The sequence below is a fragment of the Hydra vulgaris genome, chromosome 06, assembly GCF_038396675.1.
Source record: "Hydra vulgaris chromosome 06, alternate assembly HydraT2T_AEP".
Lineage (NCBI taxonomy): Eukaryota > Metazoa > Cnidaria > Hydrozoa > Anthoathecata > Hydridae > Hydra > Hydra vulgaris.
In genome coordinates, this window is record NC_088925.1 from 13,832,220 (window position 1) to 13,845,203 (window position 12,984).

Consider the following 12,984-nt stretch of genomic DNA (forward strand, 5'->3'; position numbering starts at 1 on the left):
GATTACAGTAAAATACTTAACTTTCTATCTTAACATTAAGTCTAAAAAACACAGCTAAAAAATTTAAAGATTTATCAGCCAAGTATCATAAAGCCAGATTCATGGCAGATTTTTTGTACCACATGTTTTGGAGTTGACATCAATTGATTTTTGACTATTTAAATCAAAACTAAAAGACTCTAGTCTCTAGAGTTTGCTTCTTGATTATTATATTTTTACATTACTATAAATGATTGTACTGGAACAATAGCCTTAGACAAAAGTTTGTGAAGCCTTCACTTCATGAGGTTTAGACAAAAAATATTTTTCTAGTTGTTTAAGTTAAAAACAGATTTGAAAAAATACTTATCAGAAAAATATTTATAACTTTTAATAAATATTGTTATTTAAAATATAAATCTACATCATTTGTTAAATTTTTGTTGTTTAATTAATTATTCAACTCAATTTTAATTAGTCAACTCAGAGAAAAGTAATTAATATGAGTAAAATATTTCTTTTATTAGTAATAATAAAATATTTATTTGTTCATATATATATATATATATATATATATATATATATATATATATATATATATGTATATATATATATATATATATATATATATATACAGTATCGGACAAAACGAGTGCAACCAAATAATGCTAATTTAGTTTCTTTATATAAAAGTGCTGCATTTTTTCAATTTAGAGAAATAACTATGTAACTGTTTAGAGACAAAGTTCTTCAAATTTTATTCATCACAAAGTTCATTATTTGTACACGAAAATTAATAAATTAATCAAAAGTATTAAAAAAAGTTGATTTCCTTCTGGACAAAACAAGTGCAACTCGACAAAATGTTGACCAAGCTGTATTTTGCTATCAATATTTCGTGGCGAATCCTTTGTTGTCGATCACAGCCTTGCATCTTTGAGGCATAGATTCAATCAGGTGATCAATGAAACTTTGTGGAATCGCTGCCCAGGCCTTTTGGATTTGTTCAAACAGTTGATCCTTATTACGAACACCTTCACGATTAATTCTGCGGTTGACAATCTCCCACAGGTTCTCAATAGGGTTGAGATCTGGAGATTGAGGCAGCCAATCCATCACTGATAGGTGGTTGTCTTGAAACCACTGACTACTTTTGCAGTGTGTTTCGCATTGTTGTCTTGCTGAAAAACCCATTTTATTGTCATATTCCATTCAGCATGAGGTAACATAACATCTTTCAGGATATTTTTATACATGAAACGATCCATTATTCCATCGTTTCGATGTATTGGACCTAGACCGTTAGCAGAAAAACACCCCCAGATCATTACATTGCCTCCACCATGCTTCACGGTCTTATGGCAGTAACGTAAATTGAGGCGTTTTCCAACCGGTCGACGTACATGGCAAATGACATTGCTCCCAATGATGTTGAACTTTGATTCATCACTGAACACAACAGTTCGTCATTTCTGCACATTCCTGTCAATATGAGATGTAGCAAACAGGAGTCTTTTCTTCTGGTTTTTTAGTGAAATCAGCGGTTTCTTTGCAGTGCGTCGAGAAAACAATCCGGTTTTAACAGCATGTCGTCTGATTGTTCGGTCTGATGCAGGCAGCTCTAATTGCTTTTGTATCTTGACTGATGATATCCAGGAATCCTTCTTGATGGATCTGAAGATAATCAAATACTCTCTAGAAGTGATGGAACGCGGTCTTCCACCTTTTTTTTGCACTTAAAGTCATAAAAAAAATAAAAAAAAATAATCACGCTTCTCAAGGCTTACCGTGTTACATTTATCTTGTGATGATACAATAATGCTCTGTGGAACACAACGTCTTGGTTGGATGTGGACTGTATTGATGTAATGAAACACTTGTTGTATTTCACTTCTTGTATTGATGTTCTTCGATAAAACACTTTGATAAAACTCACTTCGATAAACTGTCTTGATAATACTGACTGAATTACATGTCGATTAACATGTCTCTTATATAGTAAAATGAACCTGTGTGAACCTGTTCCGCAAGATTCTAGATGCTTCTTTTCAATGCTTCTGGAAGCTTCTGGATGCGTCTGGATACTTCTGAATGCTTCTGGATATTTCTGGATGCTACTGGATGCTTCCAGATGCTTCTTCTGGAAACTTCTGGATGCTTCTGCATGCTTCTGGAAACTTCTGGAAACTTCTGGATACTTCCTTTAATTATTAAAAAACTTCGGTGACGTTGACACGGACCAGACTTAAGAAAATGAAACAAACCAAAAAAATTGCACTTGTTTTGTCCGCTGCAAAATGGCACTTGTCAACGAAATTCTGCCTGTGTGCTGTCACCTGTCAGCTGATTGCTCATGTCATGGCATGCTATTACTCCAGACTCCTGAACTGTTTGCTGTGGTAGTATAGTTCGTTTCGTTTTTAAGACACATAAAATTAGGAGCACTTTTTAGCATTGTTCGATGTTGGTTGCAAATGTTTTGTCCAATACTGTATATCAGGGTCTATCCTAGTAAAAAAATTTAACTTAACAGAAATGTTGCCAAATATAAGTGGTTTTTTGCAAAAAAACAACAACATCAGCAGTAAAAAAACAAAAAAAAAATTTTTCTTTAAAATTTGTGCAACGCCCAAATTGGGGCCTAAATATGGTTGACGCTTTCGAAAACGGTCTAAAATAGCCCCTGCATATATATACATATATATATATATATATATATACATATATATATACATATATATATACATATATATATATATGTGTGTGTGTGTGTGTGTGTGTGTGTGTGTGTGTGTGTATATATATATATATGTATACATATACAGGCCTTGTGATGTAGTGGCGTGATCGTGCCACGCTCGTGAAACACGCCTGTAAACGGTATTTTTAAACATTCTAGGCGCGATAAACAGTGCTCGCTCAGCTTATAATGAGAGTATAAAGTCACGTTTGTTCAGAAGTTTGGGATGGAAAAAATAATAAGCTTTTATATGGTTTTTTTATAAAATATTTGTAATTAATTTTTTTTGGTAATGATAAAACTTGTTGGTTTAACAGTAAAACTCCGTTTTCCTTATACTTATATCCTTATACAAAGTACTTTTATAAAATATAAGCATTACTTCACTCGCTTTCTACACGTTTCTGTTTTGCTGTTTTGTCAGCATTTTTCCATTTTGCACTAACATAATGAATGAACAGTTTGAAGTCGTTACAGCTAATTTCAATAATGGAATGTTAACTATTTTAACCAAGTGCGCGTGGAAACACAATGTGAATATAAAAATCTGCAAATGAAATGGTAATAGAAAGTTAGGAAATAACTATAAGAAAGTTAAAGCTTCTGAATAATTTTAATTTTGAAAAAATGTCAAGTAAGGTTTATTTGATTTATTGTTGATAATATTCCACACATCGTTTACACATTTGCTTGATGATAATGTTTATGTTAATGCTAAATGTTGAATTATTTCAAAAATGTGTTAAAAAAAACTAAACTAAGATAAAGTTAAATAAAATATAAATAAAAAAAATGTAAACTTGAAAAAAAATGTAAATAAAAGAGAAAAAAATTAAAAACTTAACATAAAAGAACTTAATTTAAGTAAAACAATCTTTTTTTGAGCAATGTTACAGCATTCTTTTTTTCTACAGAATTCTTTTTTTAATGACGCAGTTAAAACTTATATAATATATAACGCTGACAACAGTTAATGGGAAAATCTGTTATTTAACTTACAACTAATAGTTTTCAAGAAGAATTTCAAATTATTCTTGTGTTATAATCTACTAATTTTTTGACATTAAAAATAAGCGTTATTTTAATAAGAAATTATAAAAAAATATATTTAATAATTATTAATTAATTTATGAAAAAAATTAATTATTAAACAAATATCAAGAAATATAAAAACTGCTAATCGTAAATATTAAGTTAACAACATTTCAAATACATATCAAAAAAACCAAAGCAAAAAATTTTAGCCACAAATTTATTCTTCAATACTATAATAAGAACTTATTAAGCACTTGCGTTTTTGTTTGGTTCCACTTTTTTTACCTTTAAAGTGTTTAAAAAAATAGCAATCTGGCGCAAATAAAAAACAAAAAGTTGGAAAGTATAAAAAAACTACATTGTTGAAGTAGTATAAATACGCTGTTGTAGATACTACTATAAACATTGACGAATGAAAGTCAAATAACAAATAAAAAGCTTTTTATAAACACAGTCTTCCACAATTTTCAAATTTCAAGATCGCTCTCGCGGCCCTGACCCCAAGCATGCGTAATTGCGCTCGATGACAACATATTATAATTTTATGAGCGTGTTATAACACGCTTGGCATTTTCTTTATCACAAGCCCTGCATATATATGCATATGTATATATATACACATGTATATATATACACATATGTATATATATATACATATGTATATATATATATATGTCTATATATATATATTTATATATTTATATATATATATATATATATATATATATATATATATATGTATATATATATATATATATATATATATATATATATATATATATATATATATATATATATATATATATATACAAGGGCTATTTTAGACCGTTTCCGGCAAGGTCAGAATTACTAAAAAACATACATAAAAACTAGAGACGCAGAGCCGTATATATATATATATATATATATATATATATACATATATATATATATATATATATATATATATATATATATATATATATATATATATATATATATATGTATACATATATATATGCATATATATATGTATATATATATATATATATATAAATATACATATATCTTAATATGTATAAAGGGCAATGTGTGTGTGTTTGTTTGTTCTCTATAGAAATCCGAACCGCCGGACCGATCTCGATGAAATTTGGCATGGGGGTAGTCCTCGAGGGGGAGAAGGTTCTTAGCTGGGTTTTGACCCCATACCCCGACCCCCGGGGTCAGGGGGACCATTTTTTAGGCCCATTTTTGGGCCCATTTTTGTGTACAGATATCATGTAAGCCAGTTTAAATATTGGCCCGGGCAACGCCGGGTAACTCCAGCTAGTATATATATATATATATATATATATGTATACATATATATACATATGTGTATTTATATATATTTATATATATATATATATATATATATATATATATATATATATATATATATATATATATATATATATATATGTATACATATATATACACATGTGTGTATATATATATATATGTATACATATATATCAGTCTTCTCCGTTTGAAATTTAATGTTAGTGCACGAAAAAGCACTGGCAGGATGGTCATTTTAAGTTAGCCTAGAATTTAAAAAATTTATTTTTTTCTGCTGTTTAAATTAAAATATAAATAGCGAAAAGCTTTGAATAAATACTAGATAAAATAATTTAAAAGAAAACTGGTAAAAAAAAGGCCACATTTAATAAAAGTTGAACAAATGTACAAAAAAGCTTTGTTTAAATTTTAAACAAAACACTTTTATTTTTTTGGCAAGTGCTTTTTTATGCACTTGCCAATCTTTTTGGGGGTATGTGGGCATGCGTGAAAAGACTTCAGCGCTGGCTAAATGAAGAAGACTGATATATATATATATATATATATATATATATATATATATATATATATATATATAGATATATATATATATATATATATATATATATATATATATATATATATATATAGTTCTATAGTTTGTTGGCTTTAGGAAGAGCGGAAGGAAAAAAGTGATTCTTACGCCAACACATACGTCACTTTTAATTACTTTTGACTTTCGTCCAACATTTCCGTGTTGGACGAAAGTAAAAACCATTAATTTAATTACAAATTAATCGTTTTTTAAAAAAACCACAAAAACGCAAATTTAATTGACCAGAATGTTTTTAAAAACATTCTGAATGTTTTTATAACATTTTGAATAACAATATAAACAATGTTTTTATTTTTATTTTTTTTAATAAAATGTTTTTATTTTTATTTTTTTTAATAAAATGTTTTTATTTTTATTTTTTTTACTGTAAATCATGCGCGGAGTGTTGCTACATCGACTATCTTATAGCCTGACTCGCAAGGGAGTGCTGCTACATCGACTGACAAATAGCCTGACTCGCAAGGGAGTGCTGCTACATCGACTGACAAATAGCCTGACTCGCAAGGGAGTGCTGCTACATCGACTGACAAATAGCCTGACCCGCAAGGGAGTGCTGCTACATCGACTGAGGGTTTGGTTGGGGCAGGCAGTCTATCATTATTAAAAAAAAAAAATTCCGGTCTTGCATTTTAATTTTTACTTTTTGTCAACAAAATATCGAAAAAACTTTCGGACAACATCTAAGGGTTCTATATATATACATATATATATATATATATATATATATATATATATATATATATATATATATATATGTATATATATATATATATATAGATATATATATATATATATATATATATATATATATATATATATATATATATATATATATATATATATATATATATATATATATATATATATATATATATATATATATGTATGTATATATATATTTTTTTTTAATAAGTAATAAAAACTATTAGTTATTGTTCATAGATATCAGAGTATGCAGGCCAAGGATCATTATTATATCAACTGAAACAGAGGCATATTACATCTATTGCCTTAATTTGTCAATTTGCTTTTCAAATAGCTTCTGGAATGCTATATATACATTCTCAAAATTTAATTCATCGTGATTTATCTGCTCGTAACATACTTGTCATGTCGCACCACCAGGTATAATGTTATAAATACTTGATAAAATTAAGGTTTATTTAAAATTTTTATTATATACTTTATTTAAAATTACAAAATAATTTGATTTAAATATCTTATCATTTCAAATTCTTGTCTTTCTTGATCTCCAGAAGATTAATGTTTCCAAAATCAATTCCAGAAATATCACTTGTCTTTTTTCCTTGATTTAAAAAATGTGTTTAACACAATTATATCTTAAATAACATTTTTTAAATGATACGGTCTTTCAATCGAATGTTATCCAGCTTTTTACTGCCAAATGTATGCACTCAAATAACTTCGATTTTACCCATAGCTTTTATTGCTTCTTTTTGGTTACAAGCGTAGGCTTATTCTTTCATATGATTTTTTTACTTCTTCTGGTGTAATTGCCGCTTCCACTATTTTCTCTAAAAAAATTTGTCAAAGTTATTTTACCATTGTAACATATATATTTATATATGTATATATAAATACTATATCATTAAATAATATATACAATAATATATTTATTATATATATATAAATATATATAATATCTGTATATATATATATAAATATATGTTATATATATATATATATATATATATTATATATATTATATATATTATATATATTATATATATAATAATAATAATAATAATAATAATAATAATAATGATAATAATAATAATGATAAGCTTTGGCGAGAAAATAATAAAATAAGAATTAAAATTGTAACAAAAAGTAAATGAGTTTTTTCTTTATTTGGCTTGAAAGTGGTAGCAACCCTTTAGCTTCTTGTCAGTAGGCGATGAGCTGTAGCAGCAATTCGGTAATAAATTGTAAAACTAGTGCTGTATAGAGTGTTTGTTGATACAATGAATAAATTAATGAATGTTTAAATTCATTTAGAATACGAGAGTTAATTGCAGTTTGTGGGGGTAAATTCCATCGGTTGACTACGCTGTTAGGAAAGAAATTAAGCCTAGTAGAGATAGCTTGCATATTGTTGTTAAGGTCTGAAGCACTAAAGAACTCTTTGATGAGACGTTGAGAGTGTCCTTGAGTTATTTGGACAGATGGATTTCATTTAGTGGTGTGATGTAAACTCTTTAACCAACAGTAAAGAAGAATAAAATATGAAATCTTTTTATTTTTTATTCTTCTTTTTTTATTTTTTTATTTTTTTTTACTCCTTTTTTTAGGAGTCAACTTGATTACTCTTAACAAGGTTCCAAACAACCAATATTTAAGTTGTGAGTATCTAGAAAATAAAGAATACTCTTAAAAAGAAAGAAGATCAATGACAGAAGACTTGAAAAACTGTAAAATATAAGTTTTTTTGTATTTTAAAGCTGTGTACCCTAAAGTAACCACTGTAAACCTAAAGCTGCTGAAGAAAAGAGTTTTAAAATTGACTGTCTATTCTAAGTGATGAATAAAGAGTAATGAATTTATTCAAGACAGCAGTATATATGGTTTCGTTAGCAATCAGAGCCACTTTAGATAAAAGATTGCCAGGAAGATCATTAATATAGATAATAAGCAATACAGATCCAGAGTTAGATCCTTGTGATACCACAGAGGTTACTGGAAATGAAGAAAATTATTGGCCCTTAAATATAACTTTGTTGGTTAGAAAAAAATGATTAAATATTTAACAGATATTTTCCCAGATACATCATAATGAAGCAAGCTTATGGAGAGGACTAGCATACCAGACTTTGATATGTTAAGACCAATAGCCTTTGTCTTGCCAACTCTATCTAAAGCACAAAAGAACCTTTTTTGTTATAATAGTTAAGCAAGTTAGCTGTAGAATTGGTTGAAAACCTTATTGATTCTCAGAGAAGAAATTATTAGACTGTAAGATTTACTTTTGTTAAAGATTTTCTGAAAATCTCTAGAACTTCTGAAATAAAGAGATTTTCAGTAAACTGAAAATATGGGAATATAGAGTCACACAGTAGGTACCGTCTATTATATTTATTATAAAAAACTAAAAAACTAAGACCAAGATGAGCAAAATTAAACAAGACCCCCTGGCAGTAATTTTGAGCCATATTATGCAAATGTTCGGAATTTTTCATAATTAATTTTTTTATTCTAAATAATTATTTGATTCATCCTTATTTTTAAATGCATTATTTTAAGTTTGTTAACAAATTATTTAAAGGAGTTTTAACTCTTTTAAAATAACGTAATAATGTTATTTTAAAGGAGCTAAAACCCCTTTAAAATAACCTTAACAAATTAGGCTTTTAAGCATGAGATTTCTGTTCACCTCTGGCATTTCTACATTATGGCTTAAATGCTGAGAATCAAGAGTTTTAAGATCTCACAATTTTCTTGGGACTTTCCAATAGAGCCTGAATAGAATTTCGATCAGATGTTGGTCCATCCAACTCTGCAAACAAATGACATAGTGGAAGCTTATTTGCATGTAGCAATAAAATTTGTAGAGGCTGTTAAAGTTCTAATTCAATCAATTTAATAACACCTGAAAAAGCATTCTTTAGAATACTGTAGAACTAAAGATTTTCATTCTTTAGATGATCCTCTAAGAGGAGTGAAGAGTCCTAAATAGCCTCCTCCAGGTTCCTGAATCAAGAATATATGCTTTTCCATCACTATGGTTCTCTTATTATTGAAAAAACTTCAATGTCCTGTCTCTTTTACAATCAAAGTTCAACACTTTTACTTGAACTAGTTTATAGGTTATTTATGGCTTTTCAAGCTTTTTATGCCTTATCTTGCTCTAGTCAATAACTTGTGTTTTGTCATCATTTGAAATAATGCTATTATCCCCCAGTACAGCTAATGCCATAGCTGCAGCAGATCTATATGTGAACTTATAGCTGTCACAGACCTATGAAAGAGAAGCTTTGAAAGTGATGATGATAACACTAGGATGCTTTGGATAGTCAGCAGACCATATGATATTTATTCCTGTAGGCAGTTGCACCTCAGAGAGTGGCTTTAAGTATCTAAATAATGGATAATCTGTTTCTGATATTAACATTCTATTTACTGAAAAATTAATAGCAAAAATATTAGTATAGTATTAACTTAGTGTCAAAGTATAGCATAGCAAAGAATTTAACTGCACAAAGAAACTTACATAGTTATAAAAGTTTTATTATATAGAAAACACTAAAAGAAATACTTTGATAAACATAATGATACGATTTTATACTTATAACTTTTGAAAAACGTTTTTTTATACATATAGTTGTATTATAGGCTAAATTCAAACCAAATTCAAACTATATATAAAATCACTTACAATAAAATAAGTAACAATTAAAAACAAAACTTTTTATATAGAAAAAATTGAATATTTAGCATATAATTCATGCTCTACTCCGAATTTCAACACAAACCATAATTGATTAATATTATTATTTGATTTTACAAATCAAAGTAGCTTTTTTTTTTTTTTTTTGTAGTAATAAGAGAAGGTTTTTTAGGAATTTGGGGACCTAATGACATGTCATATGGAGGAGATAAGGAAGTCTCCAACCCACTAGACATGGCACTGATTATTAGTAATAATATTATGTAATATAGCTATATTGTTATTGTTATTATTATTATTGTTATTATTATTATTATTATTATTATTATTATTATTATTATTATTATTATTATTATTATTAAAAGATATTAAATTACAAATAATATTATTACTTACTAATTAAATATTAATAATAATATTTAAAAAAATGGTTTTTATTGAAACTCTGAGTAGAGAGTGGATTTTATTATATAACTAATATTCAATATTTTTTTTAAATGTGTTTAAAAGGTTTCAAAAACTTTTTTAATAAAAAAAAAGATTATTTTGGTCATAATACAAATATTTTCACCTTGAAACTTCTTCTAAAAAATGTAAAATTTGCAAGATCAATTATAAGTAATATTAGTCAAAAATTGCTGCAGGGGGAAATTCTGGTCCAGTTTTGCTCATCTTGGTCTCATTTTTTTAGTTTTCTTATCACTAATATAATCATGAAGAATAGTTGTATTTCTAAAAAAAGTGTTTCACTCCACCCTACTGTAGTTGGATGCAGTTAATATCTGCTTAGAGTTAATATCTGCTTAGATAAGTATTTTTATTGAGACACTCTACCTTTTACTCAACCAAGAACCGCAAAGCAGAGGTATATTAAGTCAGAGTGTTTTTCTCCTAGCCTATGCCTGGAAAATCAAATCCTACAAGGCATGGAGAAGATTGATTACATGTTACCAGTGCTGGATTATTAATCTGGTTTACCAGAACCATGGTGATTATGATTATTCTAATTATCATGAGGATAAACATATTTTTTTATTTTTGTGTTTTTACTTTTTCATTTTTTGAAAAACCTTTTCCAATTTTTTAAAATAGTTTGAATATTTTTTTTTAGCTTCGAACTTAGTGTAAACTTTATGTTTGTGTATTACATAGTTAAATCAAATTTTATTTACATACAAAATTGTTTTTAAAGGTCAAAATAAGTGATTTTGGATTGTCAAAGTTTCTTGGAGAAAATGAAAAGGAGTGGTTAATGGAAAATAATGAGATGTTGCCAATGAGGTGGTTAGCGCCTGAATCATTTAATCAAGGTTCTTTTACAACTGCAAGTGATATTTGGAGTTTTTCTGTGACCTTATGGGAAATGTTTACATTTGGTGAACAGCCTTGGTCTCAATTAAATAATGAACAAGTAATAATGATAACTCTTTTGTGGAATATATATATATACACACACACACACACACACACACACACACACACACACACACACATACACACACACATGCATACTTTTTCAAATTTTGAGGTTTACACTATATATTTTGCATATTATTTAAGTAATATCTGTCAACCCTATATTTATTACTCAAACATCCCAGATCGCATTTAATTTGTCATCAATGTTTCATAAAGTATTAAGTACAAAAAGTATTTGTGTATATATATATATATATATAAATATATATATAAATATATATATATATATAAATATATATATATAAATATATATATATATATATATATATATATATATATATATATATATATATATATATATATATATATATATATATATATATATATATATATATTATACACACACACACACACACATCAGAGTGGTAATGAAATTTACTGCAATAGCATACTGCAGTTGAGATTCAGTACATATATATTAACTGAAGGTTTGGGTTGAAGTATCTATGTATCATAAACATTTTGTTTGGCAAAAATATTTGAAAGAATATAGTGAGCAGAATATATGTTTTCTCTCTAACTGTAAATATTCACTTTTTGAAAATAAATTTCCACAAAATTTATTTCTTTTAAGTATATTTTAATATTAATAATTATTCAATAGTTGCAAAACATTTTATTAAAAATTTTTTTTGCAATTATTTGATTTTTGTTTTCTCGTTAAAGTATTCGATGAATTTTTAATTTTATAGAATTAATTTATACAAATAAATATTAAAAATTTAAAACAGCTACCAAGCAGTTTTTCATATTATTTGGATTTGCATATACTTTTAATTGATAAAATCCATAACTAAATTGATTTTATAACAATTAAAAAAAATACACACAAACAATGAGTATACTTTATACTTAACAACCACATGAGTTTTTTAAATAGTAATTATTTATTTTAAAATTACTAATTTATTATTTTTCTAATTCTAATTAACTTCCAACAAGATTGCAAGCAACCACTATTAAGTTGGGAGTTACAAGAAAACAAAGAGTTAAAAAAACAAAAGAACAAGAATGCAGTTGACAAATTCACAAGCCACAGCAACCTCCAATCTGTTACAGAAGTGAGATCAGATTTAAGATCAGCTACCTTTTCTAAGCAGTTATTAGGAAAAGACTTTCTGTCAAGACAGGAGTATAAAGGGTAGAGGTATCCCAGAATTTAATGGGGTACCTCCACCCTTTATACTCCTTGAGGTACCCCAGAAGTTACTGGAAATGAAGAAAAGTGTTGACCTTCAAAGATGACTTTAATAAGCGGTCAGAATAAAATGATTTGATAATCTCAAATTTTTTCACAAATATACCATATGAAGCAAGTTTATGAAATAAAAAAGCATGCCGAACGTTATCAAAAGCTTTTGATATGTCAAGAGCAATAACCTTTGCCTTGTTGCCTCCATTAAATAAACAATAGAATCTTTCTGTTGTAGA

The 12,984-nt window shown here is 27.2% G+C and overlaps 1 protein-coding gene across 4 annotated transcripts in view; it reads left to right on the forward strand.

Annotated features, from left to right (window-relative positions):
• Window positions 1-12,984, forward strand: part of LOC100203145 (activated CDC42 kinase 1) — a 63,684-nt gene that overhangs the window by 31,985 nt on the left and 18,715 nt on the right. For 2 of the 4 annotated variants that reach the window (XR_010638991.1, XM_065799271.1), the window contains exons 7-8: window positions 6,612-6,794; window positions 11,267-11,485. Coding sequence is in view for 3 of the 4 variants with exons in the window: in XM_065799271.1 (XP_065655343.1) it covers window positions 6,612-6,794; window positions 11,267-11,485 (402 nt within the window). In the remaining variant the exon portion in view is untranslated. The remainder of the gene's footprint in view (window positions 1-6,611; window positions 6,795-11,266; window positions 11,486-12,984) is intronic. The other 2 variants (XM_065799273.1, XM_065799272.1) reach the window with 2 other exon arrangements.